This window comes from Pipistrellus hanaki (assembly GCF_964339955.1).
Source record: "Pipistrellus hanaki genome assembly, chromosome: 8".
Taxonomy (NCBI): Eukaryota; Metazoa; Chordata; class Mammalia; order Chiroptera; family Vespertilionidae; genus Pipistrellus; species Pipistrellus hanaki.
Window position 1 is genome coordinate 67,432,695 of NC_140510.1, and position 23,191 is coordinate 67,455,885.

Genomic DNA, 23,191 nt, shown 5'->3' on the forward strand with positions numbered 1-23,191 from the left:
GGAGTGGGGTACATGTGATCCCTCCAGGTGGTTGGGGACCGGGACAGGCCCTGTAGGAAAGTGGGCCTATGCGGTGTCTCGGACATAACGAGCTAGCGGGCTTAGCAAAAGGGCCGTTTCCGATCCAAGACTCCTTGGAGGTCAAGGTCTCCAGCCGGATGGGCGGTCAGATTTCCCGCTCTGAGCACGTGACCGAGCTGACTCCGCTGGTTTGTTTTGCCTCTCCCTCCCCCTCCCCCCACAGCACCCCTTACCCCGCCCCTTCGGCGACATCGCCAATGACTGGGAAGGGACTGGGCGGTTACGGTGGGCGGAGCTGCTGCAAAAGAGTCTGACACTGGACTGCCCTGCGGACCGCTCAGCCCGGGGTCCCGCCGGCGAGCGAGGGGCGGCCGCGGCCGGGAGAGACGGCGGACGTGCCCTGCGTGAGTGCGCCGAGAGCGTGGCGGCGGCGCACGCGCGGAGCGAGCGGGCGGTGTGGCCGGGCCCACGTGCATCCCTGACAGCGACCCCCGCGGCTCCATGACCCGAGATTGCCCGGCGCCCGCGCCCCTCCCCAAGCGGCTGGCCCCGTTCGCAGTCCCCGCAGCCTCGGTCGGCGGCCACGCATTGCCATGGTGACTGTGGGCAACTACTGCGAGGCCGAAGGGCCCGTGGGTCCGGCCTGGGCGAAGGGTGGCCTGAGCCCCTGCTTCTTCTTCACCCTCACGCCCTCAGTGCTGATGGCCCTGGGGACTCTGGCCTTGCTTCTTGCCCTTCCCTGCAAGCGCCGGGAGCGGCCAGCAGTCTCCGACGCGCTGTCTTGGGGGGCCGGTCCTCGTGTGGCTCCCTACGTGCTGCAGCTGCTTCTGGCCACACTTCAGGTGGCCTTGCCCCTGGCCAGCCTGGTTGGTCGAGTGGGCACCGCGCGGGGGGCCCCGCTGCCAGGTTACCTACTGCTGGCTTCCGTACTGGGGACCCTGGCCGGCGCCTGTGGCTTGGGACTGCTGGTTGTGGAACGGAGCCAGGCACGGCAGAAGCTGGCAATGGGCGCCTGGATCAAATTCAGTCACAGCCCCGGTCTCCTGCTCCTCTGGACTGTGGCTTTTGCAGCGGAGAACTTGGCCCTGGTGTCTTGGAACAGCCCACAGTGGTGGTGGGCAAGGGCTGACTTGGGCCAGCAGGTGAGGGACTCATGGGAGAGTGGAAGCATGGGTGGCAGGGGCTGGGAAGAAGGATGTCTGGTCATACTGGCTCCACGCTTTGTGAGGACTGAAGGAAAAGGGAGGGGCCGACTCTGGCCGAGAGCTGATAGCCAGCGGGTAGGGCGTGGTTGTGCTGAGTCATTGTGGGGTTTTTTTCCCCCTCAACCCATTACATGCTGGGCCCCTGAGGAGGACCGGGGTGCATCCCCTACCTATACCTGTCCCCAACCCAGTTTTAGTAGTAACAATGGGATTTGGCCCTGTTTGATACCCTCCTCACATGTTTCATTCTAGGTACAGTTTGGCCTGTGGGTGCTGCGCTATGTGGTCTCTGGAGGGCTTTTTGTCCTGGGGCTCTGGGCTCCCGGACTTCGTCCCCAGTCCTACACGTTTCGGGTTAATGAAGATGATCAAGATGTAGAAAGCAGCCAGGTACACCTCAACTTCTGAACTTTAGGGTCTGTCTGTATTTCATTTCCTGTCATTTTTTCCTACCATAATAGACTTGTTTCTTATCCAAATCTCACATTGTGCCTTGTTAGCCTTTCTGATCCCATCAGGGCTTGTGGGTCTAAAATGCCTGGGATCTGCAATCCCATACATTTTCCCTAGAAGGTTTCTATCTAGTGCACTTCTTTATGATTTCTGAGCTCCCGTCTTCTATGTGTTTCGTCATCCTAGGTTCAGTCAACAGAGGGGCCACCAGCGTCTACCTGGCGGGACCTTGGCAGGAAGCTCCGGCTACTGAGTGGCTACCTATGGCCTCGGGGAAATCCAGCTCTGCAACTTGTTGTCCTCATCTGCCTGGGGCTCATGGGGTTGGACCGGGGACTGAATGTGTTGGTCCCCATCTTCTATAGGAACATAGGTGAGGGGGAGGAGTGCCAGCTTAGCTCTCTGGTCCTTCATGGACTGATTGGAGGGCGGGGGCGGGTGGTCAATCCAGGGCAGTACGACAGAGTTGAGAGCTGGGTGGTCAGAAAAAAGCTATGGTTGGTGCCTGGGGCAGTCTCTTCTGAAGAGGGGCCTAGGGGGGCATTAAGTGGGCTTATACTCATTTTTCCATAGTAAACCTGCTGACTGAGAAGGCACCTTGGAACTCCCTGGCCTGGACTGTTACCACCTATGTCTTCCTCAAGTTCCTCCAGGGGGGTGGCACTGGCAGTACAGGTATGCAGGACTCTCACCCTGGTTGGTACTGGCCCCTCCCTCTCCTCCGGATCATTCTCTCCCATAGGCATTCCTCCCCTGGGCTCTTTGGTGCTTTCTGGCCTTTCACGTCTGGGTGCTGGGCTGATGTCAGTTGTCCCCTTAGCTCTACTGAAGCCTCCCCTGGCTCCCCCCAGGCTTTGTGAGCAACCTTCGCACATTCCTGTGGATCAGGGTGCAGCAGTTCACATCTCGGGGGATGGAGCTGCGCCTCTTCTCCCACCTGCATGAGCTCTCACTGCGCTGGCACCTGGGGCGCCGAACAGGGGAGGTGCTGCGAGTGGTTGACCGGGGCACATCCAGTGTCACTGGGCTGCTCAGGTACCAAGCCCATGGAAAGGGGGTGTGAGGGGCTTAGGCAAGAAAAGCAGGGGGCCTGAGAACGGATCCAGCTTGAGAAGCTGCCCCTTCGCCCTCTTTTTCTAATAAGATTAATGTGCATATGCTCTGTAATAACTTAAAGTGGATTGAGAGCAAACCTCTTTTGAATTCTGCTCACTTCTTCAGAGGTTCCCACTGCATTTAGTATGTTGAGTTCTGCTTCTTGGCATTTTTACATGTATATGTGCATACTCGCAGAACTAAAGTGGTATTGTGAAGGTTTTTCTTAAAACAAGTGGTATCACAATATAGGCATCATCCTCAGAGTTGCATTATTATTATTATTATTATTTTGCTTTTGAAATATATTTTTATTGACTTCAGAGAGGAAGGGAAAGGGAGAGATGGAAACATCCATGAGAGAGAATCATTGATTGGTTGCCTCCTGCACACCCCCCCCACTGAGAACCGAACCTGCAACTTGGGCATGTGTCCTTGACTGGAATCGAACCCGAGACCCTTCAGTCCTCAGGCTGACACTCTATCCACTGAGCCAGACCACTAGGGCCTTACAATCCCATTATTAACAAAAACGTTATGGAGATGTATTCTCATTGGAGCATAAATACATCTCCCTGTTTCATTATGATAGACCCAGAGCATTCTGTAGTTGGAGGAGCATGCTGTGTTTACTTTAGCCATCCACCTCCTGAGAGGCAGTTAGCTTGATTGCAGTCTGTTGCTGTTGAAAACAAACCACCACACTGAAACTGCTAGAGGTGGAGTTGCTGGCTCTGAGCCCATATAACTCTCTTTGTCACTTGACTTCCCCTCCCAGCTACCTGGTATTCAACGTTCTCCCCACACTGGCTGACATCATCATTGGCATCATCTACTTCAGCATGTTCTTCAACGCCTGGTTTGGCCTCATCGTGTTCCTGTGCATGAGTCTTTACCTCAGTGAGTGCCGCTTGGTGAAACCAGCTCCCTGAACTCTCCAAGGATCCCCTTGAGCATGAGCTCTGACCCCACTTGGGTGACCCTGTTTGGAAGACCATAGATTAGTGGATTTGAATAGTTTCCTCAGCTCCCCTATTATGGTGGATGGGCATATTCCTCTACCACAGAAACTTTAGCTTAACCTGTGTGGCTACCTATGGGCTCGGGGAAACCTGTGTGGAGGAGCAGGGCGTTGTGGTCACATTAGGTCCTCGTTGTGGATATGAGTCAAGGAGAAAGCTCACTATGTCACAAATGCAGCTTGCCTTGACTTGCTCATCAAAAGCATTTTCACAGATGAGGCTTCGTACAGGCTGCAAAGGTATCTTGGACACAGCCACTTCCCTCAGGGAGATTGGGACGTTCTCCCTTTAGAACTCAGGTCCCTGGGATGTAACATAGAGTTAGTGTGTAGAAGGCAGCAGACATACATATGTGGTTTCTGCTGTTGAAAATGTTGTCTTGATCTTTGCTCCTTTTCCCTCCTTTCATGCTGTAGCCCTAACCATTATTGTCACTGAGTGGAGAACAAAGTTTCGACGTGATATGAACGCACAGGAAAATGCTACCCGGGCACGAGCCGTGGACTCTTTGCTAAACTTTGAAACGGTAACAGAGGCCTCAGTGGCAGTGGTGTGAAGCATGGAAATATGGAGGTTTGTGCCTGGGACCCCCGAGGCTCCAGAAGAGCTGCGGGATGCGAGATGTTTAAAATTAGGAAGGAAGGAGGGATTGGGGATCTGGAAGCAATGATTCGGGTGCTGAATGCTGCAGCCATGTCAAACGGGGCTTTGAATTCATCAGGTGAAGTATTACAATGCGGAAGGTTATGAAGTGGAACGCTATCGAGAAGCCATCGTTAAATATCAGGTGAGCACGCTAGTTTGAGGCCTACTGACAGCAATGGCCTGGCCTTGTGGAATTGCCAGAGGCAAGAAGAATAAAATTTGGGCTATGAGGTTGAAGGTGCCTGGGCCCAAGTTTTGATTTGGTCAGCGCATACGTGACATTCTTCTCTCCCTTGTTATTTCCCCAGGGTTTGGAGTGGAAGTCAAGCGCGTCACTGGTTTTACTAAATCAGACTCAGAACCTGGTGATTGGAGGTGGGCTGCTTGCTGGCTCGCTGCTTTGTGCATACTTTGTCAGTGAGCAGAAGCTCCAGGTGAGAGAACTGTGCTGGGGACAGGGAAGAGGGGGCCTGGGTTCTATGTCTGGTCACCAGGTTCCTGGGTGGGAAGCAGAGAGATGACAGGAAGTGAGTAGAGTGATAACCTGAAGGCCTCTTGTGCATGATCCTCTTCCCCGGATCTCCACAGGTCGGGGACTTTGTGCTTTTTGGCACCTACATCATCCAGCTGTATATGCCCCTCAACTGGTTTGGCACCTACTACAGGTAACCTGATCCCTGGCCCTCACCTGTGCAGTGCATAATTTCCCCAGCTCCTCAGAGGAGCTCCAACCGTTACCTGCTTGCAGGATGATCCAAACCAACTTCATTGACATGGAGAACATGTTTGACCTGCTGAAGGAGGAGACAGAAGTGAGTGAAGAGAGAGGAGTGGGGCTTGGGGGAGTGAGAGGAGCCACATGGTGGTGTTTGTGGTGTCTGGAGGATACCAGACCTGTAACAGCGCCACACCGTGGTGACACTCTCCCAGGTGAAGGACCTTCCTGGAGCGGGGCCCATTCGCTTCCAGAGGGGCCAGATTGAGTTTGAGAATGTGCACTTCAGCTATGCTGATGGGTGAGCCCCTCCCCCTTTACCGTCCCCTGGACCCTAACCCACTCTGCTTACTCATTGCCTTCCTGCCCCTCATCCCTGCTTCTTAGCCATCCCTGCTTCTTGGGAAGAGAGCCTACTCGGGAGGGTCAGGGTCGAAAAATAGCTCTGGTGATGGAAGGGGGCAGTGGGAGTGCAGCAGGCCTGCTGACCACACTCGCTCTTCCTGGCAGGCGGGAGACCCTGCAGGATGTGTCCTTCACTGTGATGCCTGGGCAGACCCTGGCCCTGGTAAGAGGAAACCCAGCCACTTGGCCCAGCCTCCTCCATCTTCCCTTATTCCAGTGCCCATGGTAGCTTGTGACCCAGGCTGAGAGTTAGAGAGCCCTGTCATGTCTGGTCACGTGTGAGTGTGGCAGCCTCCACGGTCAATGGTGCTCTATTGGAGAAAAAGCCTTAAAAGCCAACAGCCCTAAGAATGGGTTTCCCTCTGTTTCCAATACACCAGGTGGGCCCATCTGGAGCAGGGAAGAGCACAATTTTGCGTCTGCTCTTTCGCTTCTATGACATCAGCTCCGGCTGCATCCGAATAGATGGTCAGGACATTTCACAGGTGAGGTTGTTTGGGAAGGAAATGTCATTGTGTGTAAAAGAATGGGAAGTGCTAAGCATCCAGGGAGAGGAGGAGACCTCACCTCTGCAAAAAGCTGGGGCAGGAGACCTTAGCCTTTCTAACACCATCTTATCTACACAGGAAAGAGTCATGAACCGTGCTGGACAGGAGACAAACATCTGTAGCAGTCTAGGGAAGCCAGGAGAGAATGGGTCTTTTCTCTTTTAGGGATGGGGAAACAGACTCAGAGAGGTTGAGAGACTCATCCACACAGCTAGGGTTTGGGTGGTGGAGGCAGGAATTTTACCCAGGGCCTTCCCATGTGCTTTCTGCCAGCCCATCCTTCCTCCCAGGCCTGGGGGGATCTCACAGGCCCGGGGATGTGGTCTCTTGGCCCCAGGTGACCCAGATCTCCCTCCGGTCTCACATTGGAGTTGTGCCCCAGGATACCGTCCTCTTCAATGACACCATTGCCAACAATATTCGCTATGGCCGCATCACAGCTGGGAATGATGATGTGGAGGCTGCCGCCAAGGCTGCAGGCATCCATGATGCCATTTTGGCTTTCCCGGAGGGTGAGCTTCCCTGGCCCTGTTTTGCCCTGGGCTGTTACTCCCTCTGCCCCGTTCCATCCCTTCCTTGCCTTGTCTGGTCACAGAAACCAAGTTTATCATGTGTGACCTGAGGGAAGTGGGCAATATCCACAGGGTACGAGACGCAGGTGGGCGAGCGGGGACTGAAGCTGAGCGGTGGGGAGAAGCAGCGGGTCGCCATCGCCCGCACCATTCTTAAGAACCCCAACATCATTCTGCTGGATGAGGTGAGGGCCCTGGCAGTTTTCACCCCTCCCTCCCGCCGCCGCCCCCCCCCCCCCCCCCCCCCCCCCCCCGTGTCCATGCCATTCCGTTTTCCATCTGGGATATCCAGAAATCCATGCTTCACAAAACACCTTACAGTTCTTACGTGCAAACAAGGTTCTTTTTGATACCCGAGACCTCTGCCAGCAGCTTGCATCCTCCTTCCACTGGGAATTTGGGTGGCAAGGGCTGTTTCACCCAAACCCTCTCTGTAGGCAACGTCAGCATTGGATACATCTAATGAGAGGGCCATCCAGTCTTCTCTGGCCAAAGTCTGCGCCAACCGCACCACCATTGTAGTGGCACACAGGTACAGGACCGGGGCAGCAGGAGGCGGGGCCACTTTTGGGGGTGCAGTGGGTAACTGGTGTCTGACTTCTCAGGCTCTCAACTGTGGTCAATGCTGACCAGATCCTCGTCATCAAGGATGGCTGCATTGTGGAGAGAGGACGGTAAGGGGCACAGCAGGGTGAACAGGCCTCTGAATCATGGGCCCAGGATATGGTTGTGAAGTCCCAGGGATTTCTGAAGGAGCTCTCTCGCCAAATCCGTTATCTCTGTGGGCTGGTGGCGAGGACTCTTGTGGTAAAACCGATAGTTGGGACTTATACTGCTTTCCTCCTCGCTCCAGGCACGAGGCTCTGCTGTCCCGAGGCGGGATGTATGCGGATATGTGGCGGCTACAGCAGCAGGGACAGGATGAAATCGTTGAAGATACCAAAACCCAGCCTAAAGCATGGTGACCAAAGTCATGGCTACTTCCTTCCCAAAGGGTCACTGAAAGGGAATAACATGTACCTTTCTTCCATGGCATGGTTTATCCCGGCCTCGGGGTGCTGTGCTAACCAAAGTGGGGGTAAGGGACCTTTCAGTAGTTATTTTTGGGGAAATAAAAGTGTGGACTGTGCTAGGAACACTGACTTCTTGATGTGGCATATTGCAGTAGGCCTCTACTCTTAGATTGGGTGAGCATTCTTGACAGGACTGTACTGGTTTTGGTTGGCAAAGAGAAAGAAACACACCACTTGGATGTGTTATTAACTACCACTATGCTTTATTCTCCCCAGGACCCTCCCTGTCCCTACACGTGCAGGCAGCCCCAGTGTGAGGGGGATGACATGATGCAAGGAGTTGAATGGGGCCTGGCCAGCATCCTCCAAGGGCCCAATCAGGGAACAGTCACAGCTGCTCTCTCCCACGCAGCTGGAGGGCCAGTAGGGCCTTCTATAGGCTGAGTCCTACAGCTGTTTCTCTTGATGCTCCCTGGAAACAGTCACTCCTCATCTTCACTCCAGGCTGCTCTTGGCCTCCTCTCCCCGTGGACCTTAGAGATGTGAGGGCCACAGTCCTCCTCAGCTAAGCCTCCCTCCCCAAGCCCAAGGCCCTAACACAGGCTGCAGTTGGACGGCTTCAGGCTGCGGCTTTGGGCCTGGAGCAAGGAGAGGGGGAGGAGAAGACAGGTGTGATGTCATGGAAATGAGTGGGCAGTCCTCACTTCCAAGCTCAGCATGGGCCGGAGTCATACTGAAAAAGATAACCACCATTCCAAAACTTTCAACCACTTAGAAGAACCGCCCCCAAAACTCCCTACTCCCTCCCAGTGCACGACCCCATCTCTACCCCATCCTCATACCTGCTGCCGTCGGTACTCTGCCTCACTGGCTGACAGAGCTTGCGCTAAAGCCAAGTCTTCTTCCTCCTGAGAACTGGGAGAGAGGAGCAGCTTAAGTTGCATGACAATATTATCTAAAATATAAGCACCTGATCTGTTAGGCATCATTGTGCTGAACGCTTTTTTTTTTTTTTTTTTTTGCTGAACACTTTTGAATATTATCTTAATTTCTATACAACTCTACAATGTAGGTATTAGTATGATCCCATTTTATAGAGGAAATTAAGACCCTACTGGGTTAAAAAAAACTTGTCAAACATCATATAGTTAGTAAGCTTAATTTTGGACCCAAGTATCTAGCAATTATCTTTCTTTTCCTTTTTAATACATTTTCATTGCTTTCAGAGAGGAAGGGAGAGGGAGAAAGAGAAAAATCAATTATGAGAGAGAATCATTGATTAGCTGCCTCCTGCACATCCCCCAAATGGGGATCAAGCCCAAAACCTGGGCATGTGCCCTGACTGGGAATCAAACAGTGACCTGGTTCATAGGTCGATGCTCAACCATGGAGCCATGCTGGCCAGGCCTAACTATTATCTTGCAACAGATCAGAGTTCATCCCACCTATCTCTTTCCCACATCCCATACTCTTACCTTGGGACCTGGGTTTTGGTCTCTGCCAGGGACAATTCCAAGGCTCGCTGCAGAGCCTCATCCTCACTCTGCAAAAAAAGAAAAACAAGACCAGTTGCCTTGGATTTGACTCTGTGTGTGTTTGCTTCTGTCTTTCAACTTCTGTTCAACTCACCAAGCCATTCTGCAAAGCAATCACTGGAGGGGCGGTCCATGATGGAGACTGGGCTGCGGCTCTAAGGCAGACATTCAGAAGGCAGAGGTCAAAAAAAGAGAAAGAAAAATAAGAGGCAGAGGTCAGAGATATGAAGGAGGAAAAGGGAGAGAAGAAATGGGGAGGCCTACCTGCTGGGAGAGGGAGATGAAGGCAAGGTCTGACTTGGGCTGGGGACGGTGCTTGTAGAAGCCAGACCTTGGTTTCTAGAGATAGCAGCAAGTCTGTAGGGAAGAGACATTCTTGGCATGTGTCCTAGAGTAATCAGCTGGCATGCTCCCCCCCAGGCCTTACTAGAGAACTCAGGAGGGAGTTCCTCCAAACAGTCTGGAAAAATATGCACTTGAAAAGGAAGTTAAGACTCCCTAGTCAAAGAGGACAGGGTTTGCCGAAACCGGTTTGGCTCAATGGATAGAGTGGCCTGCGGACTGAAAGGTCCCAGGTTCGACTCTGGTCAAAGGTACATACTTTGGTTTCGGGCACATCCCCAGTAGGGGGTATGCAGGAGGCAGCTGATTGATGTTTCTCTCTCATCAATGTTTCTAACTCTCTGTCCCTTTCCCTTCCTCTCTATAAAAATTCAATAAAATATATTTTTAAAAAAGAGGAGAGGGTTCAAACTTCCCAGCTTGTAGTTATAAAGACTGAGTCAGCCCTAGCTGGTTTGGCTCAGTGGATAGAGCATTGGCCTGTGAACTGAAAGGCCCCAGGTTTGACTCTGGTCAAGGGCACATGCCCAGGTTGCTGGTTTGATACCCAGTGGAGGACTTGCACGAGGCAGCCGATCCATGATTCTCTCTCATCTTGGGTGTTTCTATCTCTCCCTCTCTGAAAGCAATAAAAATAAAATAAAAAGACTGAGTCAGTTCAAAAGGATGGGATAGTCCCATAGGTAAGTAGAAGACTTGGCTGCAATTACCCTGCCAGGCTGGTTGGGTGCCCCTTCCCAGCGCAATCATGGTCCAGTGGGTGACGATGCTTGATGCAGAAGTTTCGGTCACAGCGTTCACAGGTCAGTTTCATCATTTCCCGCTGCCGGCAGCCAGCGCGTTCACACTTATTGGTGAAGATCTGAGGTGAAGTTGGGAAGGTTTGTCTCTGCTGAAACTCTGACCCCCTTTCCAACCCAAGAAGAATAGTTGTTCAGCCCTAACCGGTTTGGCTCAGTGGTAGAGCGTCGGCCTGCGGACTGAAGGGTTCCACGTTCAGTTCCAGTCAGGGGCACGTACCTTGGTTGCGGGCACATTCCCGGTGGGAGGTGTGCAGGAGGCAACTGATCAATGTTTCTCTCATCGATGTTTCTAACTCTCTATCCCTCTCCCTTCCTCTCTATAAAAAATCGATAAAATATATATATAAAAAAAAAAAGAATAGTTGTTCAGGCCCTGACTAGTTATGCTCAGTGGATAGAGCATCGGTCTGCGGACCAGAAGGTCCCAGGTTGGGTTCCTGTCGGTGGGGGGGGGGGGGGGGGGGGAGGTGTGTTACTTGCCTGGGTTGCAGGCTCAGTCCCCAGTGGTGGAGGGGGGACATTTAGGAGGCAGCTGATCAGTGATTCTCATCATTGATGTTTCTCTCTCCCTCTCCCTCTCTGAAGTCAATTAAAAAAAAAAAAAAAAAGAATAGTTGTTCAGATTTCCAGGCATCCATAAGCCCAGCTGGGTCACGGCCAACCCCTTCAATGCTTACCTTTCGTTTTTGCTGTGCTGGATCCGAACGACAGTCTCGGTCAATGTGCTCCCCTACAGCACGGTCAGGGGGCTCCCCTCTGGCCACAGGCACAGGCACATTACAGAGTGGGCAGACAGGTACTTGGATATCCTATAGTTAAGGAACAGAGCTCAGTCTGTGACCCACTCCCACTTCAACCAAATCTCTGGTCCTGAAAAAAACTCAGATAATAAAGGAGAGGAAGCAGGAGGCAGAGGAATTGCAGGGATTCTGCATGCATCCTTCATCATCCTCAGACTGCCCCCTCACCTTTTGGTAAGCAGATCCACAGTGATGCTGAGCATAGGCCACATGGTCTGCACAGAAGATGCCCGAGCAGGCGTCGCACTTGAGCGGCAGAAAATCTGCAGGGGATATGGCAGAGTGCAGGTCCAGCGGGACCCTGACATCATTCCGGGTCAGTCAAGCCTTCCACGCGGAGGAAGGAAAACATCTCCTTGCTTGCAACAAACCACCGGCTCTAGTCCACTCTCCCTAGCCACGCCCCCTTTGACACCGTCTCACCTTCGAGCCCGCCCCTCCCAGCATTTCCAGCCCCCGGAGCCCACCCTACGTTTCCTCGGCAGCTCCAAGCCCCTCTCCACCCGGTCCCACCCCCTCGCGCTCCGCCCTCACCCAAGCGCTGACAGCTCGGCTCGGAACAGTGCGCCCCGAGATCCGGAAACTCCATCGCTGGGCCGAGCGGGGCCTGCTGGGAGAAGCGATGCTGAGCACCTCTAGGGTTCCCGCTCCGGGTCCGGACTGCGATCCCGGACTCTGGGGGGCTCCCTGTCCCTCCCCATCCTCTACCTACCTAGCCGAGGTACCGGAACCTCTGCGCCTCCTCGCCCAAAGGTCCACTCCTCCCGCAGCGCGCACGCGCACTGACGTCATCGCGCAGGGCGGGCACATCTCGCGCAGTCGCATGGCGACGTGAGGAGCGACACAGCAGGCCGAGCCCCGCCCGTGAGTGCACGGTCTGGCTCGGGACTGTGCTTGGACTTAAGGACCCGCGAAGCCGAGAACAGGTGGTTTGTGGGTGAAGGAGGATTAGAGTGGTTTGGGGTCTTTCACAAGACGGTCCTTCGTCCACTTCTCACTCTGTACCTAGCCATTTCATTCACGGCCACGGCTGCACTTACTCTCCCCAGCTGACTCCCATATTTCTCTACAGTACAGATTTCTCTCCAGAGCTGCAGATCCTTCCTTCCAGGCTTAGCTCTGACGCCCTTTCTGTAAGGCTCCCCTCACCATCCCCAGTCTGAGCTAAGCACACCGTCTATGTGACCTCTCTGGTTCTGTTCTAGCATCCATCTTTTTTTTTTAATTCCTTTGTTATTACTATTATTTTAAATATATTTTATTGATTTTTTTTTTTATAGGGAGGAAGAGAGAGGAATAAAGAGCTAGAAACATCGATGAGAGAGAAACATCGATGAGCTGCCTCTTGCACACCCCCTACTGGAGATGTGCCCCCAACCCACGTACATGCCCTTGACGGAATGGAACCTGGGACCTTTCAGTCCACAGGCTGACGCTCTATCCACTGAGCCAAACCGGTTTCGGCCGTGTCATCTTATTGTAATCAGCTGTTAACACACACAAATATACTGGGAAATCAGGAGCCATGTCTACCTGGTTCTGTTAGGTTCCTAGCACCCAGCACAGTGCCTTGAACGGTATGACTTCAGTGTGAATGTGAATTACCTACAGTGCTGGTTTTATTTTTTTAATATATTTTATTGATTTTTCTTACAGAGAGGAAGGGAGAGGGATAGAAAGCTAGAAACGTCGATGAGAGAGAAACATCAATCAGCTGCCTCTTGCACACCGGATGCGCCCGCAACCAATGTACTTGCCCTTGACCGGAATCGAACCAGGGACCTTTCAGTCCGCAGACCGACGCTCTACCGCTGAGCCAAACCGGTTTCAGCGAGGACTGTGGCCTTCTGGAATGTTAAGACTGTGTACAAAATACAGTGAATAACAGTATGTATCTCTCAGGATTGTGAGGGGAAAAAACAAGTATCAACTCATTTTAGAAAAGTGCAAAGCACATTTTATGTATTTAATTAGTGGTAGTTCTATTCTTTAAAAAATGTTTTTATTTTTTAAAATATTTTGATTTTTGTACAGAGAGGAAGGGAGAGGAATAGCAAGTTAGAAACACCGGTGAGAGAAACATCAATCAGCTGCCTCTTGCATACTCCCCACTGGGGATGTGCCCACATGCCCTTGACCGGAATCGAACCCAGGACCTTTCAGTCTGCAGGCCAACACCGAACCAAACTGGTTTCGGCATGTTTTGATTTTTAGAGAGGGAGAAATACCAATTGGCTGCCTAATGGGAATTGAGACCACAATTTGGGCATGTATCCTGACCTGGAATGAAATTGGCAACCTCCTGGTGCATGGGATAATGAGCTAATCAACCAACTGAGCCACATAGGCCAGGCAACAGATACTATTTCTTTCGTGTTACTTGGTCTGAAATCCATTTTGATACAGGTATATGTCTTGCTTGTTTGGTCTCCCTTGTATATATAATCCAGAGCTGAGTTATTGCATATATTGTAGATGGGTAAGAGTATTGAGGTTGTAGAAAACACAATAGAAAATAACTGTTATGGAACCAAATTTGTACTGATTGGGAAAATGAGGCAATTTCTTCCTGCATACTTTATTATTCATATATGCTAAATCTCACTAAACACATAACCCCATCAGGGAAAATAGCTAGGGCTGGTGGGTAATCCCTGTTTCTGGCCTTGTTTTGCACCAGGTAAATAAACAGCCAGGAATAAGATTGTAACAAGGAGGTAAGGGGTGAGGATGGCACAGAGCAGAGTGTAGCAAGCAGTTCACAGTTAGGCAAGCAGGTAGGCAACAGCAATGCTAGCCAATCCATTTTATTTCTCCAATCAACACCTGCACAGATGTTACTGTCCACTTCCTCACTCTAGTAGGGGGTCCCACCACACTTGAACTATTCATGGCCCAGTGGTACAGGTCTTTTCTTCCCTGGAACAGTAAGAAAGCCCCTCTTCCCAACAAGACAGAGCTCCTGCTCATTAACACAGTGCCGGTCCATGTGCTGTGGGATCCCTGCTCTGCTCCTGTATATAAAAGGCTGGATGAACTAGGCCAAGGGTGCAGTGGAGGATCCACGGGCTTCAGTGACCTAAGTGCTCAACTACTTGTCTGACCCACCACCCCAGGTTTAGTCTGCACTTCCCAAACAGGAGCCTCCTTAAAGTTTTAGCCAGGGAGGAGCTGGCGGAGTGGGGATTGAGCTGCTAAGGACAAGACACAGTAAGGAAATGAAGCAGAGAAGAGCACAGGACAGGAGAGAAAAGTGATAAAGTGTCTAAACAAGTAGGACACAAGGACAGACCGGCATAGGTCCCTGAGGATAGGAGGAAAAAGAAATAGACCACCAGGGTTTAGGGCAGAGTGGAATGAGAATAGAGATGAGGCAGGGAGGCAAGTGCAGGCTGTGGGAAGAACTTCCCTAGCCCTGTTCACATCCACTAACCCAAATGTAAAATTATTTACAAACTTAAAACCAATCCCAGGTACTGTAAGCAGGCCTGGGACAACAGGCAGGCAGGTAGGCAGAAAGTGGACTAGCTATCACCTGACAGCCAGCTTCCCCACCTACAGCTGCTCCTAATGGTAGAGAAAGGAGAGAGCAGTGACAGCCCTAGCCAGGAAGCCTTATTACTGTGCCTGCAATTTCTTCCATGGCTCATGGCTCTGCCATGGTCTCAGCTTCTTGGTCTGACTTTAGCAGAGAAAGGGTGTTGGGCCCTAGGGATGGAGCATCAGGGAGCTCTGGGGATGTCTCTGGCCCCAACCCCAGCTCTGCATTCAGCTGCTCCAGCTCCCCCTGATCCAGCAACTCGAAGTCCTCAGAGGCAAGTGCCTCTTCTTCCTCAGGGGCAGGCAGAGGCTGGGCAGAGTCCTGGGGAAGAGGTGGGAGCACTGAGATGGAAGGGACTGGGTCGCTTTCAGCAAGGCCAAGTAGGGGTGACAGGGTGCTTGAGGGCGTGGCGGGGTCACCACTCACTGCCTCTGGGCTCAGTGTCTCCACTGGTCCTCCAGGGGAGAGCTTTACTTCATCCGTGGGAGAACCTGCCCCATTGAAGTGTGTGTTCACAAAGTGAAGGGGGGATGAGAGCCGAAGCAAGGTTTCCTTGGCTGCCACAACTTCCTCCTCCTCCTCCTCTTCCTCTGAGTCCAGGTCTTGCCTTGAGAGGACCTCAGGGGGGCCCAGCAGGTCTTCAGGAGGGGCCATCTCTGTCTCCTCTCCCTCCCCCAGCTCCCGGCTCAGGGCTTCCTCTGGCTCACTTGGCAGGCTCTGCTGGTCCAAATCTGTGCAGAAAACAAAGGGTTAGGAATGAGCCTGCTATTCTGAATGGCCATAATAGGCCAATATGTTCAAGACTGAGAACTTGGGCCCTAGCCTGTTTGGCTTAGTGGATAGAATTTCAACTTGTGGACTGAAGGGGTCCTGGGTTTGATTCCAGTCTGGGTGCAAGCTCAATCCCCAGTAGGGGGCATGCAGGAGGCACCCGATCAATGATTCTATCATCATTGAGGTTTCTCTTTCTTTCTCTCCCCCTCTCCTTTCCTCTCTGAAATCAATTAAAAAAATTTTTTAAAAAACAAAACAAAAAAAGAATGAGAGCTCGGACATGGAATGCTGGGCTAGGACTTAGGTGTTAAGGTCTTTTAGGATCTTGAAGTAGAATTAGAGGGTCAATTCTCCAAAGAAAACAGTTACGGGGCAACAATTAAGAGAGCATGGTCAGTATCTCACAACAGGAACAGGAAGATCGGGAAGGGCAAAGGATTGCCCATACCTTCAGAGACATCAGTTAATTGTGGAGTTGTGGCCCGGGATACTGAGAAGCCGCCACTCTCCAAGATAGATGCCTCCTCATCTGACAGCTCTGAGTCTGTAATGGCCAAAGCTAGTGCTGTTTTCTTCACATCCACCTGCAGGAGAACCAGGATGAACACACAGATAAGGGGATAAGAGAACCAGTTTTCTAGGAGCACCCCCCTTACAAGCCCCCAACGCTTAAGAGGTAACTGTTCTAGAGCAGATTTCCCTCAACCTTCTACTTGACACCCCATCTCCTTTGGATCTCACCACCGGGGAGAAGCCAGCCAGTTCTGCCTCGCTTTCACTCTCTGTGTCTGCCAGTGGTTCATCGCTTCCAGGGAGTGTGTTCTTCCCTTGCCGCTCTAGAGAAGCAAGAGCACCAGGGTACTCACCAAGCAGGGATAGTAGTGAGGGGCAAACCTGGCCAAGGGACTGGAGAATATAAAAATTCTATGGTGCTTTATGAAGCATAAGCTAAGGTCCTCCCCGTGCCCCCCTCCCCTCACTAGGTTACAGGAGCCCCTTACTCCTCTTGTCGTGTTTGTGATGATGCAAGGTGTCAGCTTCTGCCTTCATGCTGTAGTCCAGCTGCATGAGCAGGGGCTCGAGGCGAGTGTACATCCTCTGGATCAGCTCATGATAAACCACCAGGGGCCACAGCAGGATACTCAGCACTAGAGGATAGAGCATTCACTCAGAGCTCCCTATGCTTATTTCCTAAGGGCCCTTATTCAGCTGGTCCATAAACAGAAAGGGCTGAAAGAAAATAAGGTCCTTTCCTGAGGCTGTATCCCCTGCCCTCCTCCTTGATGACTCTTCCACTGTTCCTAATACTATAGCATCCCTCGGGAATCTCTGTAAATGGGCAACTGAGCAGAGAGAGAGCACAGTCCTCCCTGTAGGTCAGTCCAGGAAAAGATAAGGAGAGGGCTTTGGGAAGGGCAAGGTTAGACCCTACTCACAGACAATGTAGGAAATCATAATCCCTGGAACATAGTGTCCCAGCACAGCCAACACGGCACAGCCAGAGCAGACTCGAGCACAGAACTGCAGAGAAGAGCACAGGGTCAAAGAACTTGGGCTGAGGTATGTGCCCCACTCATTTGGGCAAGAAATCACTGCTCAGCTGGTAAGAGGAGGGGTATGTCCTCTAGGAATGCGGTGATTCAGTCTAGTCAAGAGGATGCCCAACACCACCAGGTCAGGAAGTTTACAATAGTTGCCATCAACACCTGTAATTCAAACTGATCTGCCTTGCAGGAAATAGTGTCAGGACATCAGCTTACTCCTTGAGGCAAGACTGCCTCCTGTACAGGCTACTAGCTGTGAATGTTCCTTAAGCAGACGCTAGATCTCTTCCTAAAGTGTCCAAGCACTCCTCCCCCTCCCACCCCCCACCCCCCCAGCTCTTCTTCCCCACAGTGCAGGGAACTGTTCTATGACATGGGGGAGGTTACCTGAGCTGGATTCTGCCTCTTGTACTGCAGCAGCTCCTGCAGGTGAATCTGGAAGGTGAGCCAGCTCTCAGCCAGGTATCTGCACAACTCGGGCACACTCAGCAGGTGCGGCCGGGCGCCTGACCCCGCACCCTCACTGGGGAGACATGACATGACCCCTGGAGGCCTCAGACACCAGCTTCCTAAGCATTTATATCCCTCTGAGAATGTCAACGAGATCTTCAGTCTAAGGAAATGGATAACCCTACCTCCCAAAGGGAGGCTGTCCTGGTCCAGGAAGCAAAGCCCAGAGCTCCCAACCCTGTGCCCCCAAAGGAGAAGGCACACAAACACCTACAAAGGAACCTAGAACCGAGCTAATTAGCAGTCCATTCACTATGCTGGGGTCTGTGCCTACAGAAGCTGCAGTGTTGCCCTGCATCACGGTGACACTGGCACTTTGCAAAGCAAGACAAGATTTGGGCATTTGTCTTCAAGAGGTGGCCTGCACTCACCTGTCAGAGTGTGGCTCCTCTGGGGATGATGCTATAGAGAGAGGAGGGGGACAAGTTACTGAGTGGTAGGGGCTCTGGGAGACACTCCCCAAGGCAGACAGTCCCAGAGGACTCTCTTGAGGTGCCAACTGCAGGGAGCATTATGGTGTATTGTTTGTATGAGTCTCCTTTTTTTAGACTTTACCCTCCTCAAACACAGGAACTACATCTTATTCATGTTCACACTCCAAGCAACTTGCACACAGCCTGGTATCTAGTTACTCAAAAAAGCCTAGTAAGAAAATACATGAATTAAACACAAACGCATAAAACAGTGAGAGCTAACATGCATGTAATTCCTATCACATATGAAACCTCCTGATGAAGTAAGTTCTATCATTCCTGTTTTATAGATGAGGAAACTGAAGCAAACAAAGAGTGGGCGGCTTTTACAAGGTCACACACGTGGTAAGAGGCTGAGCAAACAATGGAACCCAGGAAATCAATCTACAGAGTCCACAATCTTTCCTACATTCACACAAACACCCATTTTGAGAAAGGAGCAATTCTCGATTTCCTAACGGGGGAAGTGGTGATGACCGGGAGGCAGGTGGCCTGCTGTCCATGCCCCTCACCACTCAACTCGTCCAGCGGGGTCAGCCACAAAGCGAGTGCACCATGGGCTTGCTAAATAAAGGAAGTGACACTCACCTGGCATGTCAGGGAGGAAGCGAGGCTGCCAGAGATCCAGCAGAAAATAGGCCAAAAGTGAGACGCTGAGGAGGAAGATGGGCCGGAGGGACGACGAAGACAGCAACCTTCGGAAGAGACAGGCGCCTCAGCGGCGAGCGGGTGAGAGCGGCCCCCGCAGCCATAGCAAAGGGCGGAAAAGCGCCCACTGATGGGGCACGGCAACCTCCGGGCCTAACTCGGGACAGGAAGACGGAGTAACAGGGCAACCCAGGCGCAAGACGGTCTTTACAAACGGGGCTGGGTCACCCCCCAGGACCAGTGTCCGCCCCCGCACCCCCTGCAGCCGGCCCCGCCCCCTTCCCCCGCGGCCGTTACCAGAAGAGGCCGTTGAGCGCGGCCGCCGTGACCAGGCTGTGCAGCGGCTTCTCCCACACCAGCAGCCGCTGCGCCGCCGCCAGCACCGACTCCCAGCCGCGGAGCCGCAGCCACAGCGCCGTGGCCAGGCGTCCCACCGCCTCGGCCGTGGCCGCCTCCTCGTCCGCCTCGCTGGTGGCCTCAGCCATGCTGAGGCTCAGAACCGGGCCCGGGCCTAGGCCCAGGCCCCCGCCCGCGTTACCCCCGCCGCCGCCGCCGCTCGCCATGGCCCCGCCGCAGCCGCCGCCCAAGCCCGCGAGGAGCCAGGGCTGCGCGGCCGCCGCCGCCGGGGGCGCGTCAGGCGGAAGGGGGCGCACGCCGCGGGGAGCGCCGCGGAGACAGCCGCCGGGCGACACGTGATGGCGGAGCGACGGGCCTGTCACGTGACGCTCCCTAACCGCCCGGATGGGGCGGCACGCGCCTGCGCGCAGGGGCTACCGGGGACTCCCACACACGCCAGTGTGCGCTTTCTGCGGGAGTCCTGACCCCAGGCGGTGTTAGGTGGAGTCTCTCTCCTCCCCTGTGTCTCCGTGTTTCCCACCCCAGCCCCGTTTTTGTTTTTGTTAATATATTTTATTGATTTTTTTACAGAGAGTAAGGGAGAGGGAGAGAACTAGAAACACCGATGAGAGAAACATAGATCAGCTGCCTCCTGCACACCCCCCACTGGGGATGTGCCCGCAACCAAGGTACATGCCCCCAACGGGAATCGAACTCCGGACTTTTCAGTCCGCAAGCCGACGCTCTATCCACTGAGCCAAACCAGTGTCGTCGTCGTCCCCCCCGTTTTTTTTTTGTTTTGTTTGTTTTTTGTGTGTGTGTGTGTTTTCTTTTCTCTCCCTGTGTTGGCAGGGCGGCTAGGGAGCCCCGTGTTGGCCCGGGATTCCGGGTGTGATGCAGCCCAAAGGGGCAGGGAAGGGGTTTCCAGATGCCCGCCATCCCCGGTGGGATCTGCTGCTGCTGCTGCTGCTGCTGCTCTGGCTGGGCGGTGCTGTAGCTTTACTCAACCCTCGACGTACTGGTCCCCCCAGTTTCCTCCTCGACTGGTAAACAAACCCCAACACGTGACAGGACACTCAAAAACAGCGTCACCTACTCAGAAAAGTTGTTTCCTTCCTGTGTCTTTCTGTAAACTTTCCCGCCCCCATGTATCCGAGCTCCTTCCAATCCCCTTGCTCAAAGCAGGAGATTGTGGTCAGGGGGTGAATTTAAAAATAAAACGCTGTTAAAATAAATAAAAATAAAACGCTGTTTAAACGCTGCTTGCTCTTTGAGGCATGTTAACACCATTTATTGAGGCTTACAAGTACTCTGCAGTTTATAGTCTCTCGAATCACTTAATATCTGCAATAACCCTACAAGATACATATTTAATTAGGTTGAAAATGCCAAACTATACTAAAAGGTATACAGCAAAAAATAAGTCTCCCTGCTTCCTTGTCCACAGTTCCCCTGTTACCCTCGACACCTTGGTTCTTGTCTTGTTGAGGGAAAGAGTTCAATCAAGAGACAAAGTGTAGAAAAGCAAGCAAGAATCTATTGTCCGCAGCAAAAATATATCTAAGGGAGTGAAAGAAGGAAAGACATGAAAGTAACAGGAGAACCCAGGTTGGACTGCCCTAGCTCACGGGGAAGTTGGGAACAGGAGGTCCTGGAGACAGGTCCAGGCCCCTGACTGAGCTGCCGCTGCCCACTGCTCCCCTGGTTGCAAGTCTCGTGGGGTCCCTTAGGGGGCCTTATCTTAGGGGGGAGGGGGTATGTGTAGGGGGAGGAAAGGGGACGGGAATGGCACCGGTGTGCTCCCCAGAGGGAAAGCAGATTGGGACCTTCATTTTAATTTAAAAATATATATATTTTATTGATTTTTTTTTATAGGGAGGAAGAGAGAGGGATAGAGAGCTAGAAACATCGATGAGAGAGAAACATCGATCAGCTGCCTCTTGCACACCCCCTACTGTAGATGTGCCCGCAACCCAGGTACATGCCCCTGACCAGAATCGAACCTGGAACTTTTTTTTTTTTTTTAATATATTTTATTGATTTTTTACAGAAAGGAAGGGAGAGGAATAGAGAGCCAGAAACATCGATGAGAGAGAATCATCATCATCGATCAGCTGCCTCTTGCACACCCCCCACTGGGGATGTGCCCGAAACCAATGTACATACCCTTGACCGGAGTCGAACGAACCTAGGACCCTTCAGTCTGTAGACCACTGAGACAAACGGGTTTTGGCTTCATTTTCATTTTTTTTTTTTTAATTTTTAAAAAAATATATTTTATTGATTTTTAACAGAGAGAAAGGGAGAGAGATAGAGAGCTAGAAACCTCGACGAGAGAAAAACATCCACCAGCTGCCTCTTGCACACCCCCTACAGGGGATGTGCCCGCAACCAAGGTACATGCCCTTGACCGGAATCGAACCTGGGACCCTTCAGTCCGCAGACCGACGCTCTACCACTGAGCCAAACCGGCTTCGGCTCATTTTCATTTTTAACCTGTTAACCAGGGAGTTCCCTTTTTAATGATGCAACCTGTAATGGGCGCGTACTCTTTCACTAGGACGTGTCAGTACGTCACGCCCGGAGGACGTACTTTCATATTATTTTATTTATTTATACTTAATGAAAATAAATGAAATATATATATATTTTTTGTTTATTTATATATATAAAGCACAAAGGAAAATACAAAATTACAAAAAAATAGAAAAGAATACCGACAAAAAAAAAATGGACACGTCGAATTAAAAAATTATAAATTTTACAAACTGATAAAGATTACAAAAAATAGCCGAAACCTGTTTGGCTCAGTGGATAGAGCGTCGGCCTTCGGACCTAAAGGTCCCGGGTTAGATTCCGGTAAAGGGCATGTACCTTGGTTGCCGGCACATCCCCAGTGGGGGGTGTGCAAGAGGCAGCTGATTGATGTTTCTCTCTCATCTCATCGATATTTCTAACTCTCTATCCCTCCCCTTTCCTTCCTCTCTGTAAAAAATCAATAAAATATTTTTTTAAAAAAAGATTACAAAAAATATATACCGTCCCTCTGGGGCACAACATATATTTCAAGGACGTATTCATACGTCCTACCCGTTCCCAATATTGTTTACGTTTGACGTATTTATAGGTCCCGCTTGGTTAACAGGTTAAAGTTTGGACATTTAGGGGAGATCTTACTGCTGATCAATAAGAATATTCATCAACTTTATGCTGAAGTAGCAAATGAGATTTTCTTGACTTGTCCTTGGGTGTGGTTGCAAATGGCACTAATTGGATTTCAGTTATCTGTTTCCCTGAGTAGGGTGATTTGAACTACCCTCTGGCTAGGGAGAGATGCAAACTGTTTACTCTTTAAGTATCCTTGGTTTAGGGAAGATAGGATTTACTAGGTGACTGCAAACTGCTGTTCACCCTATATACTTGTCCTGGAATTTTCCTAGCTTCTTACTATTCTTTGACGCACCCACTGTTACGTTTCTTGTGTATCCGGGCCATCTCTTTTTGGGGTACATTGCTGTGTGTGTATATAGCTCCCCTTTTAGAAAACAATTGGGGCCGAAGCCGGTTGAGTCCGATTCCGGTCAAGGGCATGTACATTGGTTGCAGGCACATCCCGGACTTTCCAGCTCTCTATCTCTCTCCCTTCCTCTCTGTAAAAAATCAGTAAGATATACTTTAAAAAAAGAAAAAAGAAAACAATTGGGGAGCCGAAACCGGTTTGGCTCAGTGGATAGAGCTTCGGCCTGCCGACTGAAAGGTCCCAGGTTCGATTCCAGTCAAGGGCATGTACCTTGGTTGCGGGCACATCCCCAATGGGGGGTGTGCAAGAGACAGCTGATCCCAGAGGCAGCTGATCGATGATTCTCTCTCATTGATGTTTCTAACCCTCTATCCCTCTCCCTTCCTATCTGTAAAAAATCAATAAAATATATCCTTCCTTCTCTGAAATCAATAAAAATATATTAAAAAAAGAAAAAAAAAAACAATTGGGGAGCAACTCGCGGTCTTGCATCTTTGTTTCTTTCACACTGAAATCTACATTAGTACGAAGTCAGCCGGGCTCCTTCACCTTCACTGTGGCACGGATCCCTAGGCAATGTCCCCACTTCTCAGATGCGGGGAGGGCACGCTGGGGCGCAGCTCGGTGACCGGCCCCAACTCAAGGCGACCGGGCTTTGGGGCTCAGCGGCC

The 23,191-nt window shown here is 51.7% G+C and overlaps 3 protein-coding genes across 7 annotated transcripts; 1 reads left to right on the plus strand and 2 right to left on the minus strand.

Annotated features, from left to right (window-relative positions):
- Window positions 1–327: 327 nt before the first annotated feature.
- On the plus strand, window positions 328–7,817 carry ABCB6 (ATP binding cassette subfamily B member 6 (LAN blood group)). Its single transcript, XM_084891623.1, has 19 exons — window positions 328–1,163; window positions 1,479–1,616; window positions 1,866–2,052; window positions 2,253–2,354; window positions 2,531–2,714; window positions 3,553–3,674; window positions 4,213–4,322; window positions 4,518–4,583; window positions 4,750–4,875; window positions 5,030–5,106; window positions 5,190–5,253; window positions 5,372–5,457; window positions 5,667–5,724; window positions 5,942–6,046; window positions 6,447–6,621; window positions 6,754–6,866; window positions 7,119–7,213; window positions 7,287–7,355; window positions 7,535–7,817. The coding sequence occupies exons 1-19, from the start codon at window positions 615–617 to the stop codon at window positions 7,644–7,646; spliced, it is 2,538 nt and encodes an 845-aa protein (XP_084747749.1). The 5' UTR covers window positions 328–614; the 3' UTR covers window positions 7,647–7,817.
- A 115-nt stretch (window positions 7,818–7,932) lies between these two features.
- On the minus strand, window positions 7,933–11,962 carry ZFAND2B (zinc finger AN1-type containing 2B). Of its 5 annotated transcripts, none has more exons than XM_084891648.1 (10): window positions 11,887–11,962; window positions 11,709–11,781; window positions 11,343–11,437; window positions 11,052–11,183; window positions 10,282–10,433; window positions 9,494–9,586; window positions 9,324–9,384; window positions 9,170–9,237; window positions 8,537–8,609; window positions 7,933–8,427 (listed from the first exon to the last, which is right to left on the minus strand). In XM_084891648.1, exons 2-10 carry the CDS (start codon window positions 11,761–11,763, stop codon window positions 8,407–8,409), a joined length of 750 nt encoding a protein of 249 aa, XP_084747774.1. In that variant the 5' UTR covers window positions 11,764–11,781; window positions 11,887–11,962; the 3' UTR covers window positions 7,933–8,406. The 5 variants fall into 5 exon arrangements, with proteins under 5 accessions (XP_084747774.1, XP_084747770.1, XP_084747772.1 ...); XM_084891644.1 differs by having other exon boundaries at window positions 7,934–8,454; XM_084891646.1 differs by having other exon boundaries at window positions 7,935–8,332.
- A 1,747-nt stretch (window positions 11,963–13,709) lies between these two features.
- RETREG2 (reticulophagy regulator family member 2) lies at window positions 13,710–19,378 on the minus strand. The gene is made up of 9 exons (XM_084891643.1): window positions 18,962–19,378; window positions 18,605–18,711; window positions 17,915–17,945; window positions 17,421–17,556; window positions 16,926–17,010; window positions 16,491–16,637; window positions 16,231–16,325; window positions 15,938–16,073; window positions 13,710–15,446 (listed from the first exon to the last, which is right to left on the minus strand). The coding sequence occupies exons 1-9, from the start codon at window positions 19,225–19,227 to the stop codon at window positions 14,821–14,823; spliced, it is 1,629 nt and encodes a 542-aa protein (XP_084747769.1). The 5' UTR covers window positions 19,228–19,378; the 3' UTR covers window positions 13,710–14,820.
- Window positions 19,379–23,191: the final 3,813 nt, after the last annotated feature.

What these genes read in the sequence shown, in the direction of transcription:
- ABCB6 (XM_084891623.1), top strand. Translation starts at nt 615, where the DNA reads ATGGTGACTGTGGGCAACTACTGCGAGGCCGAAGGGCCCGTGGGTCCG. An exon ending in GGGTGGCACTGGCAGTACAG is followed by an intron (nt 2,355 to 2,530) that starts GTATGCAGGACT and finishes GGCTCCCCCCAG; the next exon opens with GCTTTGTGAGCAACCTTCGC. An exon ending in AAGCCATCGTTAAATATCAG is followed by an intron (nt 4,584 to 4,749) that starts GTGAGCACGCTA and finishes TTATTTCCCCAG; the next exon opens with GGTTTGGAGTGGAAGTCAAG.
- ZFAND2B (XM_084891644.1), bottom strand. Translation starts at nt 11,763, where the DNA reads ATGGAGTTTCCGGATCTCGGGGCGCACTGTTCCGAGCCGAGCTGTCAG. An exon ending in TCATCTCCCTCTCCCAGCAG is followed by an intron (nt 9,385 to 9,493) that starts GTAGGCCTCCCC and finishes TGTCTGCCTTAG; the next exon opens with AGCCGCAGCCCAGTCTCCAT. An exon ending in TTGCTTTGCAGAATGGCTTG is followed by an intron (nt 9,238 to 9,323) that starts GTGAGTTGAACA and finishes CTTTTTTTGCAG; the next exon opens with AGTGAGGATGAGGCTCTGCA.
- RETREG2 (XM_084891643.1), bottom strand. Translation starts at nt 19,227, where the DNA reads ATGGCGAGCGGCGGCGGCGGCGGGGGTAACGCGGGCGGGGGCCTGGGC. An exon ending in GCGCTCAACGGCCTCTTCTG is followed by an intron (nt 18,712 to 18,961) that starts GTAACGGCCGCG and finishes TCTCTTCCGAAG; the next exon opens with GTTGCTGTCTTCGTCGTCCC. An exon ending in TGGCTGGCTTCTCCCCGGTG is followed by an intron (nt 16,074 to 16,230) that starts GTGAGATCCAAA and finishes GTTCTCCTGCAG; the next exon opens with GTGGATGTGAAGAAAACAGC.